Raw genomic sequence first — 21,221 nt, 5'->3', positions numbered from 1 at the left:
CACGTGGAGCATTAGTGGACACCAACATTGAAAGTCATGCTCCCCAGTAATTGCACAAATTTCTAAGCTTCCTTTCCCCTTAGAATGCAGAAGTTCTCTGGCCAGGGATCAAACCCATGCTACAGCAGTGACAACGCTAGATCCTTAACCTCTAGGCCACCAGGGAACTCCCTTCACAACCTTTTCTTATCAAACTGCCTCTCCAGCCCTGAGCTTGCTGCTGGCCCCAGTCCTGTCCCTTTATCGTTAGACCGAATTGAATGGAGCTGGAGATCTGTGGTCAAGGGCAAGGGGCCCACTGCCAGAGACCCTCTGTGTCCTTAGGAGTAGCCTCCCCCTTGGCCCCTGTCCTTACCCTTCTGGCCACTAGAATTAACTTTCCCCTGTTCCTACCTCCCAGATATGCTGTGACTCAGGCAGAGCTATTTGCCTTGCTTTGTCGCCTGGCTGACGAGCTGCTCTTCAGGCAGATTGCCTGGATCAAGAAACTGCCTTTCTTCTGTGAGCTCTCAATCAAGGATTACACGTGCCTCCTGAGCTCTACGTGGCAGGAATTAATCCTGTTGTCCTCCCTCACCGTTTACAGCAAGCAGATCTTTGGGGAGCTGGCCGATGTCACTGCCAAGTACTCACCCTCTGATGAAGAGCTACACAGGTGAGATCTGCTGGCTGGGTGGAAAGTCTCAGGCAACCAAACTGCTGTCATCCCTGCAAGGTGGGTTGCCTGGTACTCCCAAAGGATGGGCACCAAATCACGCAGGGCTAGATTTGAATCCTTACTCGGCCGCTGACTAGCTTTGCAGTTCTGAATTTATAAAATTGGATAGTGACAACACCTCCCCAGGGTTATTGTGAGGAATAAATGATAATGCTCAGCAGAGCTTAGCAGAGTCCTAAGCTGTCATTTTTATCACATCTGGATTACTGAGATAATGTAATGTAGCTAGAAAAAAAAAATCTTAACCTACAAGGTAAGGGGCTCTGAGCTGTAGTTTACAATCTAGGAACAAGACCTAGGAGTTGCCATGACACCTACTGTGTGCCAAGCATTATTTACATTATTGTCTTTCTTTCTCACAGCCTCTAGTATCATAGGTGTTGTATGCCTATTTTATAGATAAGAAAACTAAAGTTCAGAGGGTCCTGCCTTTGAGGTTGTTGGCTGTGAAATCTCTGCCTGCCCAACTGAAAGCCTAAGGCTCTTTCACTGCATTTCAGACGCAGTGAGACAAGAGCATGGGACTGAAATACTGACCTGTCCTCCTCGATGTTTTCTGGCATAAAGTCTCCTCCCAGCTGTTGAGGATCCTTTCTAACCTCACTGCTTAGAGCAGGTCTTTTTTTTTTTTGTCTTGTTTCCAGGGCCGTACCCACGGCACCTGGAGGTTCCCAGGCTAGGGGTCTGATTGGAGCTGCAGCCGCTAGCCTACACCGCAGCCACAGCAACATGGGATCTGAGCCGTGTCTGCGACCTACACCACGGCTCATGGCAACGCCAGATCGTTAACCCACTGAGCAAGGCCAGGGATCACACCTGCAACCTCATGGTTCCTAGTCGGATTCATTAACCACTGCGCCACGACGGGAACTCCTAGAGCAGGTCTTTCACTCACTGACTTTGGAGACCTGGAGCACATGGCGACACCCCAAAATCAGGAAAAATGATCTGTTAATACAGCTTTTCTGACTTAGTTTATCTGTGTGAAAATAAAGTTTGTCACATTTAAATAGACATTTCAATAGTTCCCTTTTACTGGGCAGTTTAAAATAATGGAAGTCATGGGATTCCAGAGCACCCAGAAAGAGGGAAGAAACGGCGCCTCCCTCAGTGAGAGTTGGCCTCCATAGGCCTGAGGTGCATCTCCCTCTGCCACTCAGTCACATGACATAAAGATAAGCCGAGACTTAGGCTGGGAGCAAAGCTTCAACACCTTCAAGGGCCTTTGCACAGCTGAAGGAGGGAGGAGTCTGGGTACTTTTTCTCTCCCCTGGTTTTCTAATATTTCCTTATTAATGATGCTTACAGGCTTGATGGTAATCTATAAATGACAAAGTTTCTAACCTGGCTGACACTTGGTCCTGTAAACAGTGCTGTCTGATTTAGCAGATGACCTAACCCCTTGTCTTGAGCCTCTAATTCATTGTTTCCATCAGATTCCTGTCTCGTGCTCTGTAACTCTGAGCTAGCTAAGTGTTTGGATTGCATTAGGCCTGTTCTAACACTGTCAGAGATTGCAGTGCTGGCCCAGTGAGCCCAGCCTCCCTGTTTGCCTGGAATCCACCAGTGTAGCCTGAGGCTGCCTGTAAAGTCAGCCTGTGGGCTACACTCACTGTGGAATGGTGGGTTTTCCCAGGCGCTCTACAGATAGGCAGGAATCACTCGCCATGTAGGGCTCTTTGTGGCTTTAAGAGTCATAAAAGACACCCTGTCCCACTGTTTCCAATCCCGTGAGCCCCAAGAGCAAGGCTGGGGCCAGTAACAGCTAAGTTAGTGAGAGAATTTTTATTTTCCGAAGGGCCTTTGTCAAGGAGAATCTAAAGCTGCGTTAGCCAGTATGGTAGTTAATAGCCTCAGATGGCTATTTAATTAAAATGAAAAATTGAGGAGTTCCCTTTTTGACTTACCTATCACACACCTGACATAGTGTAAGAACCTGACATAGTGTCTCTGAGGATATGAGTTCAATTCCTGGCCTCCCTCAGCAGGTTAAGGATCCAGCGTTGCTGCTAGCTGCAGTGTAGGCCGCAGATGCGTCTTGGATCCCCCGTTGCTATGGCTGTGGGGTAGGTCAGCAGCTGCAGCTCCAATTCTACCCCAAGCCTGGGAACTTCCATCTGCCACAGGTGTGGCCATAAAAAGAAAAACAAAAACTCGAGCTTCTTATTTATACCAGCCAGATTTCAGGTGCTCAGGAGCCACATGTGGCCAGTGGCTATTGTGTTAGACGGTGCAGATACAGAGCATTTCCATCATCACAGCAAGTTCTGTTGAACTGCGCTGACTCTGGAACATGTGTTACAACTGAGCTCTCAAGTGGGTTCTGAGGAGGAGAGATTCATGTTAGGACCCTCACTCCACTATGGGACCCTTCAATGGAAAAATAGAAGTTAACTTCAACATGTGAGTTCTGAGTTCATGCCCATCTACTGAGCACATGCTGTGTGTGTCGGAAGGAAGGGTGTTGGGATAACAGACGATACACGGCTTCTGACTCTGAGAGGAGAGCACCTATTCTTGGTTTAGGGGCTTGGGCAGCATATAGAAGCAGGTAGAATCTATAGTCCAGGGCAATATTAGTGGAGATGGAGGGGCATGTGAGGGACTGTGCAAAGCATAGACTAGGTGGTGAAGTACCTCTGCTTGCTTAATTAGGGAATGCTTGCCAAAGAGGAAAGGATATTTGAGCTGCATCTTGAAGTGGGTTTTTCTAGGTAGATAATAGAGAATAGGAGGCAGGCAGAAGAATAAGACCTGAGTCCTAGAAGTTAGAGATTCTAAGTGCTTGGTTTATACAGGTAACCAAAAAGCAATCCTGTGGATAGGATGTGTAGAGAATGTATCTGAAAGACAGAGAAATGCGGGGAGAAATGACTCAAGAGAAAGTTACAGAAAAGACAGGTTGTGAAGGTACCCAAATGTTAATACAAAAAATGTGGATCTTATTGTGTAAATAGTATTAAATCAGGAGTTCCTGTCGTGGCACAGTGGTTAACAAATCCGACTAGGAACCATGAGGTTGTGGGTTCGATCCCTGGCCTCGCTCAATGGGTTAAGGATCCGGCGTTGCACGAGCTGTGGTGTAGGTTGCAGATGCGGCTTGGATCCCACTTTGCTGTGGCTGTGGTGTAGGCCGGCAGCTGTAGCTCCAATTTGACCCCTAGTCTGGAAACCTCCATATGCCACAGGAGTGGCTCTAGAAAAGGCAAAAAGACAAAAAAAAAAAAAGTATTAAATCATAGGGACGTTTTTAAGTCAAGCAATCACATGTTAAGATTGCATTTTAGAAAGATTCCTGTGCTATGAATAAAGTTCAGGATGGATTTCATGGTCAAGGCTAACGGACGATGACTGTGTCAGAAGCTGTTCCACAGCCCAGGTAAAAGTAAACAAGGCCTGGACAAGGCAGCAATGACTACGGGAATAGAGAGGGCAGCACAGAATTAGGAGATGACAAGGAGGTAAAGCCAATGGGATTTCAGTGAGTGGAAAACTTGGGTGTGCTGCCAGGTGGGTGGACCTAATTCCCTTAGCCATGGAAGTGAGGCCTGGGAAAAACAGGCTGAGAGATGAGCCACTCTGAGTTTGACTCGGGCTGTGTTGAGTTTGAGATGCATGTGGAACTGCCCAGGAGGCCAGAGGAAGTGGAAGTACGAGAATCTCTGGAATCAGGTTCATCTCTGTAAAGCAGTCCCTGCTCTGCTAGAAACCCAGAGTTTGGAGTCTATAATTGGCCATAGCTCTTTCCTACCTGGCTTGCTCCGGCGTTACTCCCACTCCCCCCAAATGCCTTTCCTTTTTTCACAGCTCCTGAGTGCAAGTGAGTTCCTGCCGTCATGAAACGGCTTTTCCTGGATGATACATGACCATCTCCTTTTCTCTTCTCAAATATTGAATCAAATTTATGGTGCCCATTTCCTTAATCAGGCTGTTATCAGACAGTGAGCCTGGTGAATTTGATTTAAAGCAGATTGTAGCACCAGCCAGTGACTGCTCCTGGCCCTAATCAAGACTCCTTTACTCTCAGGAGAAAATGCCTTGCACTAGATGAGCTTTAACGGGCACTTCTGTCTGTGAGCACTAGCTCCGTTTCTGCCAGATCTCTGGAAAGGTGCCTCACAGCTTTCCCGCACAGACAGTAACTGTAAGTTTCAGGAAACACATACAGTCTTTTCTTTTTGCTGTGATGATGCTACCGCTGTTAAAAATAATAATAGCTAACAATTGTAGACTGTTTGTTGTGCCAAATTCCATCTTAAGTGCTTTGCAAACATTATTTGTTTAGTCCTCACCACATCCCTAAGAGACTGCACTAATATTATCCCTGTTCCACAGCTGAGGAGCTTGAGAGGTGAAAACTCAAGACTACGAAGCTAAGAGAGATGGAATCGAGATTATCACCCAGATTCTGTTGTGCTCCAAAGCCTGGGCTCTTTACCATTACTAAATTTTCTAGCCTTCTCAAGTTGGACTTTCTGTAATGTGTCCTGGGGCTGCAGTCTTACTTTTCACCTTGAAGTCTTCATGTGGGTGCTGAGATGGTGGTTCTGCTTCTGGGGGTAGGTGCTTTTAGATGAATGAAAAAGAGACAACTGGGCCTTTCAGCCCCCTTAATGGGACATAACTTATACAGTGTCAGCTTCAATTGCTAACTGAATGGTCCAGTGGTTTGGGGGCTCCTGGCAGGAATGTTTTCCTTGTCCTAGCATGCTTGTGTAATGGGAACCCAGAAGAAGAATGGGTGTGTTTGTCCAACTTTCTGGCTTTGAATGCTGATAATTTGTAGACGGAATACAGGGGCGTTAGAACTGTGGAGTGGGCAGATGTGGAGGAGGCACGGCTGCAGGAGAAAGTAGGCCCATGGAACAGAGAACAATTTGTTTATCAAGGGGTGGGATGCGGGGTGTGGAGGAAAGCTTTACAGTCAGGCTGTGGAGACTGAGTGGGGGCTGCTGGGCTGGCTGCCAGTCCCCCACAACTACCAGGGGTCCATGATGGTTGCCTATCCTAGGGGACTTAGGAAAGAGAGTATGTGCTCTCCCCCAAAAGAAAGAGCAGATCTGGGTCGTATGCTCAAGCCAGGCATGTGGGAGTGCCTTTGTGTCCCTCGGGTCAAGCCTCCAGTAGGAATAGGTTTGGCATTGCTGTCTAGGGGTCTGGCTGGTGGCCACACACCTGCAGGTTCTGCAGTGCCAGAGTGAGCGCTTGGGGCAGGAGGTCACCGATGAAGGGAGAGAGCGTTATCTTTGCTTGCTACACTGCTCAGCCACCAGACAGTTGCTGACACTGCTGCTCTACTCGCATCCTCCTTTTTTATGCCCTACACCATTCCATCTCCATCCGACCCCTCCAAGCAGATACTAATGGGCATTTTCAGTAAAGACCTCTTGCCTCTCAAGAACAGAAGTAGCCCACAGAGTACTGTGATCAGGTGTGATCTTCACTCCTAGACACACTGCCTCCCGCAAGTCTGAGCATCTTGGAGGCAGCTGAGGGGCAGTTGTATGCACTGCAGCAAATCCAGCACCCACTCTGGGTTGGGCTCTGAGCTGAGCTGCTCTGGGAACACAGACCTCCTGAGGTATCCCCTGGGGTAGCATGCGGTAGCCTTTGCCAGTTGCCAGTAAGGAACAAGACAGTCAGGGAATGGGCCGTGTAGGTGCCGAGAAAGCAACAGGTAAAATGAGGAAGCTTGGTGTCAAACTTTGGCCCCATCACCATTTATTTCCTTTAGTCACTTATAACCTTGGGCAAGTCGCCTCTTCGGCTTCCTCATCCCTAACATGAAGATGATAATTACTTATCTCATGGGTTATCAGGAGGGTAAGATGTAAGAATGTAATAAGGGTATAGTAAATAACCTCTCTGAGCCTTCGTTCCCACATGTGAATTTTAATATCCATTTGTGGATGGATCGGGAGTATCCAGCGAAATAATATATGTAAAATATTTAACACAGTGCCTGGCGAGTAACAAACACTCAACAAATGGTAGAATAGTAGATACAGTTATTATAGTGGTTATTACATATAAATGTGTCTATCAACCAGTCTGGGCAAGTATTAATAAAGTTGTCAAAGCCCTTGGGCTAAATGCAGAGAGAAACGGAATCCGCCATGGTAGTTCAAATCAGGGGCCTGACTGACGGGGAGCCAAGCCTTGAGGAGGTTAGAGCTCTGGATTCCAAGAAGCCTCTGCTGCTGCGACTCCCCCTGGTGCTTGAGAAGTGCAGGTGCCTCTGGCCCTAGTAAGAGCCAAGCTTTCTCCAGGGGGGAGAAAATGTCCTGCTTGCTGGGGAAGCCGAGCCCTTGAAAAGCCTTCAAAGTCAGTGAAGAAAGCAGTAGGACCCAGACAGCAGGAGTACATCCCCAGGAGTTCTGGACCCTACCCAGATAGGGCCTTCTTGCCTGGCACGGGGCTGTAGTGCCCAGATCTGAACATGTCACCAGGGGGCAACCCTGGGGCTGAACATCTCTCTGTGACTTAGCTACATCTAAGACCTGGCTAGAGCACTCCTTATGCCACAGACCAATCCATTCCTAGAAGAGCAGACACTGGGCCTGACCCCAGCTTTTATGAACTACCTTTGCCTCCTTGGTTTAGGAGTATCTCCATCTCTGGTATAAGATATTCCCACTAAGACCCAGAGTATTAGTCCCCTAGTCTGGGGTTCCTTTGCCTAACACTTGGTCTTTCCCCAAGGAATTAAATCCTGATCCAAAAAAAGGAGCATGATTAGTGTTGAGTCTTCTCTGCTAATGGATGCCACCTCCGATAATTGAGAAAACCAAAGGCTTAGAGAGTTAGCCCAAGTTCAAAGTTCTGGCTCTGCCACCAACTGGCTGTTATGGACCAGTCCCCTCTATTCTTTGAATTTCAGTTTTTCATCTATACAGTGGTGGGGGATTACAACCTCACCTAGGCCGCAAGCCTGAGAAAATTAAGTTAAATGAGATGACACACATGAAGTGCTCAGCACAGAGACTGGCGTAGCAGAGAGGCTCGTTTAATTTTTCCCTCCCTTCCTCCCTAGCTGAAGTCGGGGCTGCCAATAAGAAGTATCACTGCCTCAATCCTGCTGGAAACAGTGAACTTAAATAACAGCTAGCAGCTTTTTCTTCATTGTGGCAGAGGCTCACATAGAGTCGCCATGGCAGCTGCCATTGTTCCTGAAGGCTGCATCTCAACAACAGCAGTATCTTAATTATGTCATGTTTCTTTACATTTACATCCTAGACTCCCTTTGTCTCTCATTACCCTGAGCAGACAAGCATTATTATTTAATAGAGGAAGATGTCAAAGTTTAGAGGGGGTCAAAGGACTTTCCCAAGGTCTCATAGCTTCTATGTGATGGAGCTTGATTTGAACTTAGATTTGATTGATCCAGCTGACCTTGAGAACAGCAGCTTGCGTGAGCTGCCTTGACCTCAAAACAAACCACGGATCCACCAGTTCTTTACAAATGTTTCTGGATTCCATTTTCCCCAAGCTCAACTTGTTTCCTATCTTAGCTGCCTTACAGAACTGTAGGAAACTTCTGTCTTCCCACCCATTACTTCCACTGGTATCAGAGCCCCCTACTAACACCTGTGTCTATTCCCCAGATTTAGTGATGAAGGGATGGAGGTGATTGAGCGGCTCATCTACCTGTATCACAAATTCCATCAGCTAAAAGTGAGCAATGAGGAGTATGCTTGCATGAAAGCAATTAACTTCCTAAATCAAGGTGAGTAGCTGGGGTGGGAAGAAGAGACTTTGGGGCGGGGGGTGCCGAGAAGCAGTGAATAACTGCCCTCATGTTTCACCCCTACCCCCTTTACCTTCAGGGCTGTCATACAGAATCTGTCACACCACGTAGGTTCAATCTTGGGAGTCCTGTTATCATCCGGCCCTACTATAGTGCAGGGCATGGTTTGGATTTCTTTCTTCAAACCTAAATGCCACAGCCTCTATAACTCATAGTGGAAGGAAGAGAATTGCTTTGTTTAGTCAGTTTTAATGCATTTAAGCACAGACACCAAGGACAGTACATGCGTCATTTAAAATATGCACCAAGTTTACCAGCAACTGAAGAAGAGCAGAGAGACTGATGAAACCATTGGAGATAAGGTCTCTGCGACAGGCTTGGCAGTGGTTCTGACGGCTCCTTCAGGGTAGAGTAGCGGGGGAGGGGGGAGCACAAAAACTCACACACCCACTTCAAGCATGAATTTAATTAGAAGAATGGTAGATGTGATTTACATGGAGTATTAACCACATAGTGACACTTGGTAGCTGCTGGTAACCAGGGCATGCAGGAGAATTTGTGTTCTGTCTTTTCCATTGTAGCATATGAGTGCTCCAGTCTCAGAGTGAGACTGGCTATTTTGCTGCCTGTGGCATTAAAAGTGCCCTCTTCTCGTATTCAGTTTTCTAGTCCAGAGACTCTTGATCCCCTCCTTTTTGCCCACTCCTCCCGCAGTACTGACCAAACCTCCTCTTCCTGCTTCTGCACTATTCGTGCATGTATCTGGTGTTCTGTATGCCTCCCTTAGGTTAGGCCCTTCATGAGCATTAAAGACATTGAAATAAATTAGATCCCAGGTTCCTGGCCTCAAGAAGTATATTCTAATGGCACTTCATACATTGCTTGAGCCTCAGGTAGGGGGAGATTAGTAACAACTACCTACCTGAGAGCTGGGCCTCAAAGGCTGGGTAAGATTTATATATAGAATGTTTATATTCTACATATAAAGAAGGTGTGTGTCTATATATATAAATAATATGTATATAATATTTTATGTGTATATAAAATACGTGAGAACGAGAGAGGCATCTACAGGCATACCTTAAAGACACTGCAGGTTTGGTTCCAGGCTACCACAATACAGTGGATATTGCAATAGAGTGAGTCACACAAATTTTTTGGTTTCCTAGTGCCTGTAAAAGTTATGGTATGCTATATATATATATTGTCTACTAAGTGTGCAGTAGCATTATGTCTTAAAAAGCAGTGTGCTTACCTAAAAGAAAACTTTATTGCTAAAAAATGCTAACCATCACCTAAGCCTTCAGCGAGTCATAATCTTTTCGCTGGTAAAGGGTCTTGCCTCAGCGGTGTTAGCAGCTGACTGATCCGGGTGGTGGTTGCTAAAGGTTGGGATGGCTGTGGCAGTTTCTTAAAATAAGACAGCAGCGAAGTGTGCTGCATCCGTTGACTTTGTCCTTCATGAACAATTTCTCTTTAGCATGCAAAATGCTCTTTGAATATTTTACCTAGAGTGGAACTTCTTCCCAAATTGGAGTCAGTTCTTTCAAACTGCTGCTGCTTTATCAATTAAGTTTATGTAATATTCTAAATCCTTTGTTGTTATTTCAACACTCTTCACAGTTTCTTCACCAGGAATGGATTCCATCTCAGGAAATCACTTTCTTTGCTCATCCATAAGAAGCAACTCATCTGGTTTTTCTGTTTGCTTGTTTTTTGCTTTTTCAGGGATGCATCCGCAGCATATGGAGGTACCCAGGCTAAGGGTCTAATCCGAGCTGCAGCTGCCGACCACAGCCACAGCCACAGCAACATCAAATCTGAGCTGCATCTGCAACATACACCACAGCTCACGGCAGCACTGGATCCTTAACCCACTCAGCTAGGCCAGGGATAGAACCCGCAACCTCATGGTTCCTAGTCAGATTCGTTTCCACTGCACCACGATGGAAACTCCTCATCTGTTAAAATTTTATCATGAGATTGCAGCAGTTTAGTCACATCTTCAGGCTTCACTTCTCATTCTGGTTCTCTTGCTATTTCCACCACATCTGTAGTTACTTTCTCTCCTAAAGTTTTGAATCTCTCAGTGTCATCCATGAGGACTGAAATCAGCTTCTCAAAATCCTGTTAATGTTGATATTTTGACCTTTTCAGGGAATCGTGAATGTTTTTAATGGTGTCTAGAATGGCCAATCCTTTCCAGAAGGTTTTCAATTTACTTTGCCCAGATTCATTAGAGGAATCATTACCTGTGGGCAGTTATACCCTTAGGAAGTGTATTTCTTAAACAGTAAGACCAGAATGTTGAAATTACTCCTTTATCCATGGGCTGCGGAATGGATATTGTGTTAGCAAGCTTGAAAACAAAAGCTCTAGGCTGGCCAGGTGCTTTGTCAGTGGGCATTAATATTTTGAAAATGTCTTTTTTTCTGAGTAATAGATCTCCAGAGTGGCCTTAAAATATTTAGTAAACCGTGTTGTGAACAGATATGCTGTCATCAAGGCTTTGTGTTTCCATTTATTAGAACACAGAGTAGTTTTAGCATAATTCCTAATGGCCCTAGGATTTGGGGCATGGTAAATGAGCATTGACTTCAGCTTTAAGTTACCAGCTGCATTAGCCCCTAACAAAATCAGCCTGTCCTTTGAAGCCAGACACTAGCTTCCCTTCTCTAGCTGTGAAAAGTCTGTCAGGTCTTCTTCCAATATAAGGCTGTGTCTACACTGAAAATCTGTCATTAGTGTAGCCGCTTTTTTTTTTTTTTTTTTTTTTTGCTTTTTAGGGCCATACTTGCAGCATATGGAAGTTCCCATGCTAGGGGTCAAATCAGAGCTACAACTGCCAGCCTACACCAAGCCACAGCAACGCAGGATCCAAGCCGCATCTGCAACCTACACCACAGCTCATGGCAACGCCAGATCCTTAACCCACTAAGCAAGGCCAGGGATCGAACCCACAACCTTATGGTTCCTAGTTGGATTCGTTTCCGCCGAAGCACAACGGGAACTCCGCCAATTTCTTTAATTATCTTAGCTAGATCTTCTAGACAGTTTGTTGCAGGTTCTAAATCAGCACTTGCTGCTTCATCTTGTACTTTTATGTTGTAGAGATAGCATCTTTCCTTAGATTTCATGAACCAGCTTTTGCTACCTTCAGACTTTTCTTCTACAGCTTCCTCGGCTCTCTCAGCCTTCATAAAATTGAAGAGAGTTAGAGTCTGGCTCTGGATTAGGCTTTGGCTTAAGGGAATGTGTGTTCATTGGAGTAGTGCTTTTAATTTCCATTAAGAACTTTTCCTTTGCATTCACAACTTGGCCAAGGCTGAAGAGGCCTAGCTTTCAGCCTGTCTCAGCTTTTTTTTTTTTTTTTAATTCAAGTATAATTAATTTACAGTGTTGTGCCAAGTTCTGCAATACAGCAAAGTGACCCAGTCATATATATGTGTGTACACACACACACACACATTCCTTTTCTCTTTTTCTTTTTTTGGTCTTTTTAGGGCCGCACTCACAGCATATGGAGGTTCCCAGGCTAGGGGTTGAATCAGAGCTACAGCTGCCGGCCTACACCACAGCCACAACAATGCAGGATCCAAGCCGTGTCTGTGACCTACACCACACCTCACAGCAACGCTGGAACCTTAACCCACTGAGTGAGGCCAGAGATTGAACCGCAACCTCATGGTTCCTAATCGGATTCGTATCTGCTGCGCCACCAAGGGAACTCCACCTTTTCTTATATTATCTTCTGTCATGGTCTATCTCAAGAGATTGGCTGTAGTTCCCTGTGCCATACAGTAGGATCTCATTGCTTATCCATTCTAAATGTAATAGTTTGTATCTACCAACCCTAAACTCTCAGTCCATCCCTCTCCCTCCCCCTTGGCAACCACAGATCTCTTCTCTATGTCTGTGAGTCTTTCTGTTGTGTAGATAGGTTCATTTTTGCCATATTTTAGATTACATATGTAAGTGATATCATATGGTATTTGTCTTTTTCTGACTTCACTTAATATGATACTCTCTAGTTGCATCCATGTTGCTGAATTATTTCATTTTTTTATGGCTGGGTAATACTCCATTGCATATATGTACCTCATCTTCTTAGTTCATTCATCTGTCTGTTGACATTTTGGTGGTTTCCATGTCTTGGCCATTGTAAATAGTGCTGCAATGAACATAGAGGTACGTGTATCTTTTTTAATTATAGTTTTGTCAAAATATATGCCCAGGAATGGGATTGCTGGATCATATGGTAGTTCTGTATTTAGTTTTCTGAGGAATCTCTGTACTGTTTTCCATAGTGGTTGCACCAACTTACATTCCCACCAACGATGTAGGAGGGTTCCCTTTTCTCCACTGTCTCAGCTTTTGACATGCCTTTCTCACTGAGCTTCATCATTTCTAGCTATTGATTGATTGATTTTGGCTGCATCCATAGCATGCAGAAGTTCCCAGGCTAGGAGCCATAGCAGTGCCAACACCAGATCCTTAACCTGTTGAGCCACCAGGGAATTCCTCTACCTTGTGATTTAAAGTGAGAGATGTATGAATCTTCCTTTTACTTGAACACTTGCAAGCGATTATAGGGTTATTAATTGGCCTGATTTCAGTACTGTTGTGTCTCAGGAAATAGGGAGGCCCAAGGAGATGGTTGGAGATATGGGAAGAGCCAGTCAGTGGAACAGTCAGAACAGACATTTATCAATTATGTTCACTATTTTTTTTAATTTTTTTTTATTTTTATTTTTTGCTTTTTAGGGCCGCATCTGTGGCATATGAAAGTTTCCAGGCTTGGGGTCAAATAAGAACTGCAGCTGCCGGCCTACGCCATAGCCACAGCAACGCCAGATCCAAACCACATGTGTGACCTACACCACAGCTCATGGCAGTGCTGGATCCTTAACCCACTGAGTGGGGCCAGGGATTGAACCCACATCCTCATGGATACAGTTGGGTTCATTACCACTGAGCCACAGTGGGCACTCCTAAATTCACTGTCTTATGGGCATGGATATTGGTGCCCCCAAACAAGTACAGCAGTAACATCAAAGATCACTGATCACAGATCACCGTTACAGATGTAATAATAATAATGAAAAGGTTTGAAATATTGCAGAAATTGCAAAAATGTGACACAGAGACGTAAGGTGAGCAAACACTGTTGGAAAAAAATGACACCAACAGACTTACTTGGTCAGAGTTGCCACAAACCTTGAATTTGTAAAAAGCGCAGTATAAGTGCAGTAAAGCAAAGCATAATAATGTAAGGTTTGCCTGTATGTAGGAAAAACCCTGAAGTGACCCAGTAGAGTACCAGTGGCCCAGGTGGAATCGTGTTAAGTAGGAGCACATAGGAGCCTGTGTGTGAATGTATGTACAAGTGTGAAGGTGTAGGTATCAGCAAGATATCTCAGTGGCTCCAGCAAAAGACAAATTTAAAGATATTGTGAAGAATAAATTGGGAAAGGTAGATTATTCAGTCATTTGTTCAGCATCCACTGGTGCCTTTTTTGTGCCAAGCCCTATGCTGGGAGCTGGGAATGGAGTTGAGAAAGATACAGAACTAGCTCTCAAGGGGCTCAGTCCGGTGATTGTCCTTGATAACTTTTTTCTTTTTAATCTTCTTTCTCTTCCCTTACCCAAAGCTTTGTTTCTGCATGTCAGAAAGAGAAAAGGTCCCCTGTTGTGACAATGTTTAATAACTTTTCATTGAAAGATACACATACTCAATGGGCTGGTGTTTCTCTCATATTAGAAAGCCCTTCCCATTTCCTGTGTGGTTTTTTTCACAGATATCAGGGGTCTGACCAGTGCCTCGCAGCTGGAACAGTTGAACAAACGATATTGGTACATTTGCCAGGATTTCACTGAATATAAGTATACACATCAGCCGAACCGTTTTCCTGACCTCATGATGTGCTTACCTGAGATTCGCTATATTGCAGGTAACATTCTGGGTCCTGGGCTTCCAGCCCTTCCTTGCATATCTTAATTTGTGAAAGGAATGAGAAAAGCAGTGTTTTCAGGATACTAATGCCAGGCCTATCACCAGCTGTAAATAAAAGAGGTACCACTGTGCCCTCAGAAAAGTTGCATTATAATGAGAAGTTTGTTTTTTTCTTTGTAGGGAAGAGAATAATCTAACATTTCCTAAGTTCCTGTGATGTGCAGGGTTCTCTGTGGCCTGATGGCCTGATATCATTTGGTCTCAGAACAATGTCTGCAAAACCAATGGTTGGTGGTATTATGACCATTCTATAGATGGGTAAACAAGCTCAGAGTTTCTCAGATTAACTTCATTTCCTGAATTATATACTTTAAAAGGGTAGATTTTATGGTATGCGAACTAACTATATCTCAGTTTTTGAAATTAACTTTATTTCATAGGATTATCTGTAGGTTTTTGAGGATCATTCATTTAAAGTGATAGCTTTAAAATAATTCTCAGAGTTCCCTGATGACTCAGCAGATTAAAGATCTGGTGTTTGCACTTCTGTGGCTCTGGTTACAGCTGTGGCACAGGTTTAGTCCCTGGGACTTCTTCAGGCTGCAAGCATGGCCAAAAAAGGAAAAAAGGATTTAAAAAAAATTTTTTTAAAGAAAACAAGATTCTTGCTGTGGTACAACAGGATAGGTTGCATCTCTGCAGCACCAGGATGCAAGTTCAGTGCCCAGCCCGGAAGTCCATATGCTGCAAGGCGGCCAAAAAAAGAAAAGGAAAAAAGAGAACGTACTTCTAGGAGTTCTCTTGTAGTGCAGCAGATTAAGGATCTGGTGTTGTCACTGCATCAGCTTGGGTCCCTGACCCAGGAACTTCCACATGCCATAGGTGCAGCCAAAAAGAAAAAAACATTTATTTAAATAAATAAGATCAGAGTTCTTATTGTGGCTCATCGAGTTTAGGACCCAACATAGTGTCCGTAAGGATGCAGGTTTGATGCCTGGCCTCTCCCAGTGGGTTAAGGATCTGGCATTGCCTCAGGTTGCAGCGTAGATCAAAAGCATGGCTTGGATCCGTCACTGCTGTGGCTGTGGCATAGGTTGGCAGCTGCGGCTCCAATTCCATATGTCGCAGGTGTGGCCATAAAAAGAAAAAAAGAGAGAAAATAATTCTCAAAAATCCTATGTTTGCAAAAGAATTTTATTGACTTTTTTTTTTTTTTTTTTGGTCTGTTTAGGGCCCCACCTGTGGTAGATGCAAGTTCCCAGGCTAGGGGTCGAATCAGAGCTGCAGCTGTCAGTGTACACCACAGCCGCAGCAATGCAGAATCTGAGCCACGTCTGCACACCTACACCACAGCTCACGGCAACGCCGGATCCTCAACCCACTGAGTGAGGCCCGGAATTGAACCTGAGTCCTCAAGGATACTAGCCACAACAGGAACTCCTGAGCTTCTTGACATTTAAATAGGTCCATTTCAACATAAAATCCTAGCTTTTGTTGTTGTTGCTTTACTTAGTAAAAGATTTATTAGTAAGGATTCTTGTTTATGGTTATCTAGCACGTACTGAGGGGCAGCTCAGAAATGTGATCCCTGAGCTGAGATTGTTCCTGTAAAATTCAGCATAGGATTTTTGAAGGAAAAATTGTATCCTAGTCTGATAAAAATCAAAATTTACTTTTGGGCCACTGAGTAGTCTAGGAGATATGAATTGGACTTAAAGTATTGGAATTTTAGGAGTGTTTTCATAGTTAATGTCTTGGCATTTTCAAAACTATGTTCTACCAAATGAGATATTAATCAGTGCTCTATGAAATGGGGGTCAGTAATTATACCACACTGTTCCCCTCAGAGCTGTGTTGGCAACCTTGGCAGCCCTTTGAATCATTTGGGAAGCTTTTTAAAAAATATCTGTGCTTGGGTTGCACCTCCAGAGATTCTAACTTAATTCATATGGAATGGAGCCTGGTCATCAGCATTTAAAAAAAAAAAACTCCAGGTGACTCTAGGGTTCTATCAGGGAGAAAACTCACAGCCTCAGAGATTCACAAAGTGTATTAGCACACTGAGCCCTCTAAGAAGTCCATCAATAAAGAAACCTTTTGTAGGAGTTCCTATGGTGGCACAGTGGGTTAAGAACCTGATTGCAGCTGGAGATCCCGTCATGGCGCAGCGGAAGTGAATCCGACTAGGAACCAGTGAGGTTGCAGGTTCGATCCCTGGCCTTGCTCAGTGGGTTAAGGATCCAGCGTTGCCGTGAGCTGTGGTGTAGGTCACAGACACAACTTGGATCCTATGTTGCTGTGGCTCTGGCGTAGGCCGACAGCTACAGCTCTGATTGGACCCCTAGCCTGGGAACCTGCCTATGCTGCTGGTGCGGCCCTGAAAAGATAGATAGATAGATAGATAGATAGATAGATAGATAGATAGATAGATAGATAGATAGATAGATAGAAAGAAAGAAAGAAAGAATGAATCTGACTGTAGCAGCTCAGGTCTCTGAAGAGGCATGGATTCTATCCCGGGCCTGACACAGTGGGCTAAAGGATCTGGCTTTGCCAAAGCTGCAACATAGGTCACAGCTGCGGCTCAGATTCAGTCTCTGGCCCAGGAACTTCCATATGTCATGGGTGGGGGCAAAAAAAAGAAACAAAGAGAAAGAAACCTCTTTTAACCCTGAATTCCTCACTTTATATGCCCCTATAAACCACCACCCTCTTTTCCTAGACACTTTTATTTACCTATTGTTCTATTCCGAAGCGCCATGTTTTGTTTTTCGGCCACACCTGCATAAGGAAGTTCCTGGACCAGGGCTCAAATACAGGCTGGAGCTGCAACCTGTGCCACAGCTGCAGCAACGCTGTCCTTAACCCGCTGCGTCGGGCCCAGGATCTAAGCAGTGCTTTCACAGAGACAAGCCACATCATTAACCCACTGCACTACCTCAGGAACTCCTGAAGAGCAATGTTTTATAGAAGGCTAGTTAAAGAATCTACCAGAAAATAAGTTTCCCATGGTATTTTCACTCTAAGAGGACATCGAGGAGTACCTCTCAGTTTCGGATTCCTCATCTGTAAAATGGAAGAAAAAGTAATAACTGTCATATAGAAATAGTGTGAGAATGAAATGAGATAATGCATTTAAACACCTAGCACAGAGTTAAGTATTCTTTAGACAGTAACAATAGTTGTAGCTTGTACCATTACTAGACTCCCTAGGGCACCAAAATGGATCTGGGTATTAGGATATTAGCCCGGCCTGTTTTACCCTTATGATGCTCCTGGCACTGACCTTGCCTGAGTCACTGAAAGGCAGTGACCAGCCCAAGAGGAGGCAGACACACCCTTCTTGTAGCAGCCACAGCTAACTCTTCTTTTCACGTCTTTTCCCAGGAAAGATGGTGAATGTACCCCTGGAGCAGCTGCCCCTCCTCTTTAAGGTGGTGCTGCATTCCTGCAAGACAAGTGTGGGCAAGGAGTGACCTGTCCCCAGCACCCCTCCTCAGGCTGACCACAACACCTGGGGTGGGCAGGACAGGCTCCGGAAGAAAGAGCCAGAGAGACCAAGATGGAGGCTGTGGAGCAGCGTTGCCGGTTGCCTCCATAGCAAGAAGAGTTTTTGTTTGTTTGTCTGTTTTTTAACCTCATTTTTCTATATATTTATTTCACGACAGAGTTGAATGTATGGCCTTCAACATGATGCACATGCTTTTGTGTGAATGCAGCCGATGCATTTCCTTGCAGTTTACAGAATGTGAAGATGTTTAATGTTACAGTGTTGTCATTGTTTAGAGATAGTTCTTTTGTATTTTGAGGGGAGAGGGTGGGATGGGGCTGAGATGACTATTTCCATAATGTTGACAAAGATGACTACCTCAGTGGAAAGGGAGGGGTGTGACCAACCCTACTTTTTCCACATGTTCTCAGCAGACTCATGTATTTGTCTGTCAGAGAGCAAACTGCCTTTTTCTAGCTCCAGAATTGCCAGGTAAAAGAGCACACCGTAAAAGGGAAAGTGGTGTTAGGAGGTTTACTGAGTGAGGTGGATGAGACATAGGGAAGAGGACAAGAGATGAGGCTCGAACCGTCTCTTTTCTTTGGAAAACGTGAAGGTTGAGAGTGTCGGGCACAGTGACCACATCTAAGTCAGGTGTCCTCCTTCCAGACAGGTGCTCAGGGAGAAGGGTTTCTGTTCTCACACCACTCTGTGCCCCTTGCCCCCGTCCATATTGCCGCTGATTTCTACCACTGTCACCTTTTCGTCCAGGTGAAGTCCTGGCAATGAGCTAATACTTGGGACTTGCCTCCCAGCTCCCTTGAGGCTCACAGCTACCTAGTTTCCTTACCTTGCTCAAACTCATTGCCTCTCTCGCCCTTGTAAACTCGACTTCCTGTTGGCCCCTGGAAAAAAAAACAACAAAATGTCCTGCTCTGAATCCTGGCACCCACTGCTGGTTTATTCTCCTTTTACCTTCAGAGGGTAGTGGGACAAAGGCCAGCCTACTAATAGAAGAAACACTCCTCCTTTGGAGTCTCTGTTTCTCTCCCCACTTCACCCCTTCCAGTGCCACCCCCAGGTCTGAATCCAAAACTGTGGTCTCTTTTCCAAACAGTGCGAAGGACCGTTCGCCTGTCTGCTGACCAGAATTTTTCCCCCTGCATTCTACTCCAGGCTCTCCTCATCTCCGAAAATGAGACCAGCTTTCCTCAGGATGGGAAGCCCAAGACCCAGAGCAGCCCAGCTGCTCCGTAGAGTATCAGCAGACTGGCTGACCAAGGCCTGGAGGTCTGGAGTCCAAAGCTCCTGGAAGGGAGGGGCGGCTTTAAACTACCTCATTTTTCTAAAGGCCTGGCTGCCCCCTCTGCAGCTATGGCCTATACCCCTGTTCTTTCACGACCTGCCCACCTAGTGCCGGGAAGTGTTCCTTACCCTCTTTGCTTTGGCCAGCGATCACACCAGCTCTGTCGTGGAACTCTCTCAGGGGCTTTTCCCTTCTCTGCCTTACTGTAGTGGTTGCTCCTGTGTAACCCAGGTACCTCCCCGAGCCAGTGCAGCAGGCAGACCCCTTAGCTGGGTGGGCTTGAGGGGCCTGTAGCACCTCCTTTTGCCTGTTGAGTCAAAGGCCGTTTGCTCTCTTCCCAACTCAGCATAGTTACTCAGAGGGCCACCACACTGCGTGCATGTCGGGTAGTCTGGGTCAGATTGTAATTTTTTCTTTCTGGTGAAATGTTACGGGTACCAGCAGTGATGACTTTGTCCCTTGATGGATCTAAAACTCAGAGCACTACTTCTTGATGCTATTTCCCCGACTGCTCTGAGAAAGGGCGGGGGGGGGGGGGGGGTGTAAAGGAAGAAGAGACACGTTTCTCAGGAAAAGCTCCAACCAGAATGGTTTTCACATGTCAGTGGGAAGATTTGTGTGTATCTATCTGTTTATTTCTAAATCACGATATTTTTGTTTCTCTGATATTTTGTTTAACCAACTGGATCACATTCTTTGGCTGCAGGTCAGACTCCAAGCTGCTTTCCTCAAGGTAGGAGAAGGGTAGACATATCAGAGACCCCTTCTCTAAGACGGCTCCTGTGTGCCGCATCTTTCTTTGCTAGACCACCGTCAGTCAAATTATTTCTTAAATTGCTTTTCTCTTAAATTAAGCATTTTATTGGTTGTGTTGGGTATCAAAGGAAATTGCTCTGATGAGGCAGGAACATGTCTCTTTAATAATGCAGCATTAAACAGAGCAAGTTGTTAATTTGTGGAGTGGGGGAAAGGTTCTGCAAGTTGCCATTGTACAAATCCATTTTTACAAATGTTTGCAGCAGATTCCACAGAACAAAGGGCCCATTCATCGGCCGAGAGCCCTGCAGAATCTCTGAGCCAAGTGGCCGTGTGTTCCGAGCCGGAGCCTGACCTGTAGACCGCCTTTAATGTCTTCTGCACCCAGTCCTTTTATGACATGGGCTTTTTTTAAACAGGGTAAAGTGACTGTGTTGCGTCGCAAACTCAGGTATTATGAGAGGAAGGTAGGAGTATAGCTAGCAGTGTGGAGACATTAGGTCAGCCACTAGATGTATTTGTGAATTCAGTTTGAAGGACACAGAGAAAGGTTGGAGGGGGGAGGTTTGGTGTGTTTGTTTTCTGCCTTTCTTCCCATAATGTTTGGTTAACAGGTAGCCTTTTTGCTAGTGGGAAAGAAAAAAGTTGTGCATGTTGTCTCTAATCCCCCTCTCTTCTGTCCTCTCTCTGTCACCAACAGCACCCACTTTGAGAATTTTTCCACCATAAAAACAAGACCCTGAAAACTGGCAAAGGAGAAGCCCCACCTCCTTGTACTATGTTGAAACATTCAAGCTTTTCCTTTTCCTTTCCTTTCCCTTTGAATGTTTTCTTGACCCAAAACAAAAGTTGGGAATCTTGGAACCTCACCCACAATTCGTGCTCTCTGGCTCCTTTGTAGACTTCTGGAGTCTTCCACAAGGCTTGATGGTCTTGCCCTCAGTCTGGAGAAGCTCCCCAGAACCTGTCTCAAAGCACTCCACCTGGCTCAGAGGATACCCAGGCCCAGTCCATGAGGTGGGCCGACCTCCAGGAATAGAAAGCAGCAGGCAGGAGCCTCTCTGTTCTGTTCCCTAGATCCAGAGGAGAAGAGGTAGAGGGAACTGACGGGTCTCCATGGCATCATGGCAGTCGCCCACTCCACACTGCCCTGCCTCTCCCCTGCCACCCCTTCTCAGGGAAGAGAGTCCTGTCATGGCCAGTGTGTCACCAGGTCCTTAATGCCCTGAGCTCTCTGAGCTAGTGACCTGG

The 21,221-nt window shown here is 45.5% G+C and overlaps 1 protein-coding gene across 1 annotated transcript in view; it reads left to right on the top strand.

Annotated features, from left to right (window-relative positions):
• Positions 1–19,730, top strand: part of NR6A1 (nuclear receptor subfamily 6 group A member 1) — a 45,415-nt gene extending 25,685 nt beyond the window's left edge. Inside the window, exons 5-8 of the mRNA XM_047768374.1 lie at positions 401–655; positions 8,323–8,444; positions 14,264–14,416; positions 17,806–19,730. Coding sequence (XP_047624330.1) covers positions 401–655; positions 8,323–8,444; positions 14,264–14,416; positions 17,806–17,894 — 619 coding nt within the window. The 3' untranslated portion in view covers positions 17,895–19,730. The remainder of the gene's footprint in view (positions 1–400; positions 656–8,322; positions 8,445–14,263; positions 14,417–17,805) is intronic.
• Positions 19,731–21,221: the final 1,491 nt, after the last annotated feature.

The sequence above is a fragment of the Phacochoerus africanus genome, chromosome 2 (genome assembly GCF_016906955.1).
Source record: "Phacochoerus africanus isolate WHEZ1 chromosome 2, ROS_Pafr_v1, whole genome shotgun sequence".
Classification (NCBI taxonomy): domain Eukaryota; kingdom Metazoa; phylum Chordata; class Mammalia; order Artiodactyla; family Suidae; genus Phacochoerus; species Phacochoerus africanus.
The sequence above is the reverse complement of the archived record's forward strand: the minus strand, read 5'-3'. Positions and strand labels throughout refer to the sequence as shown.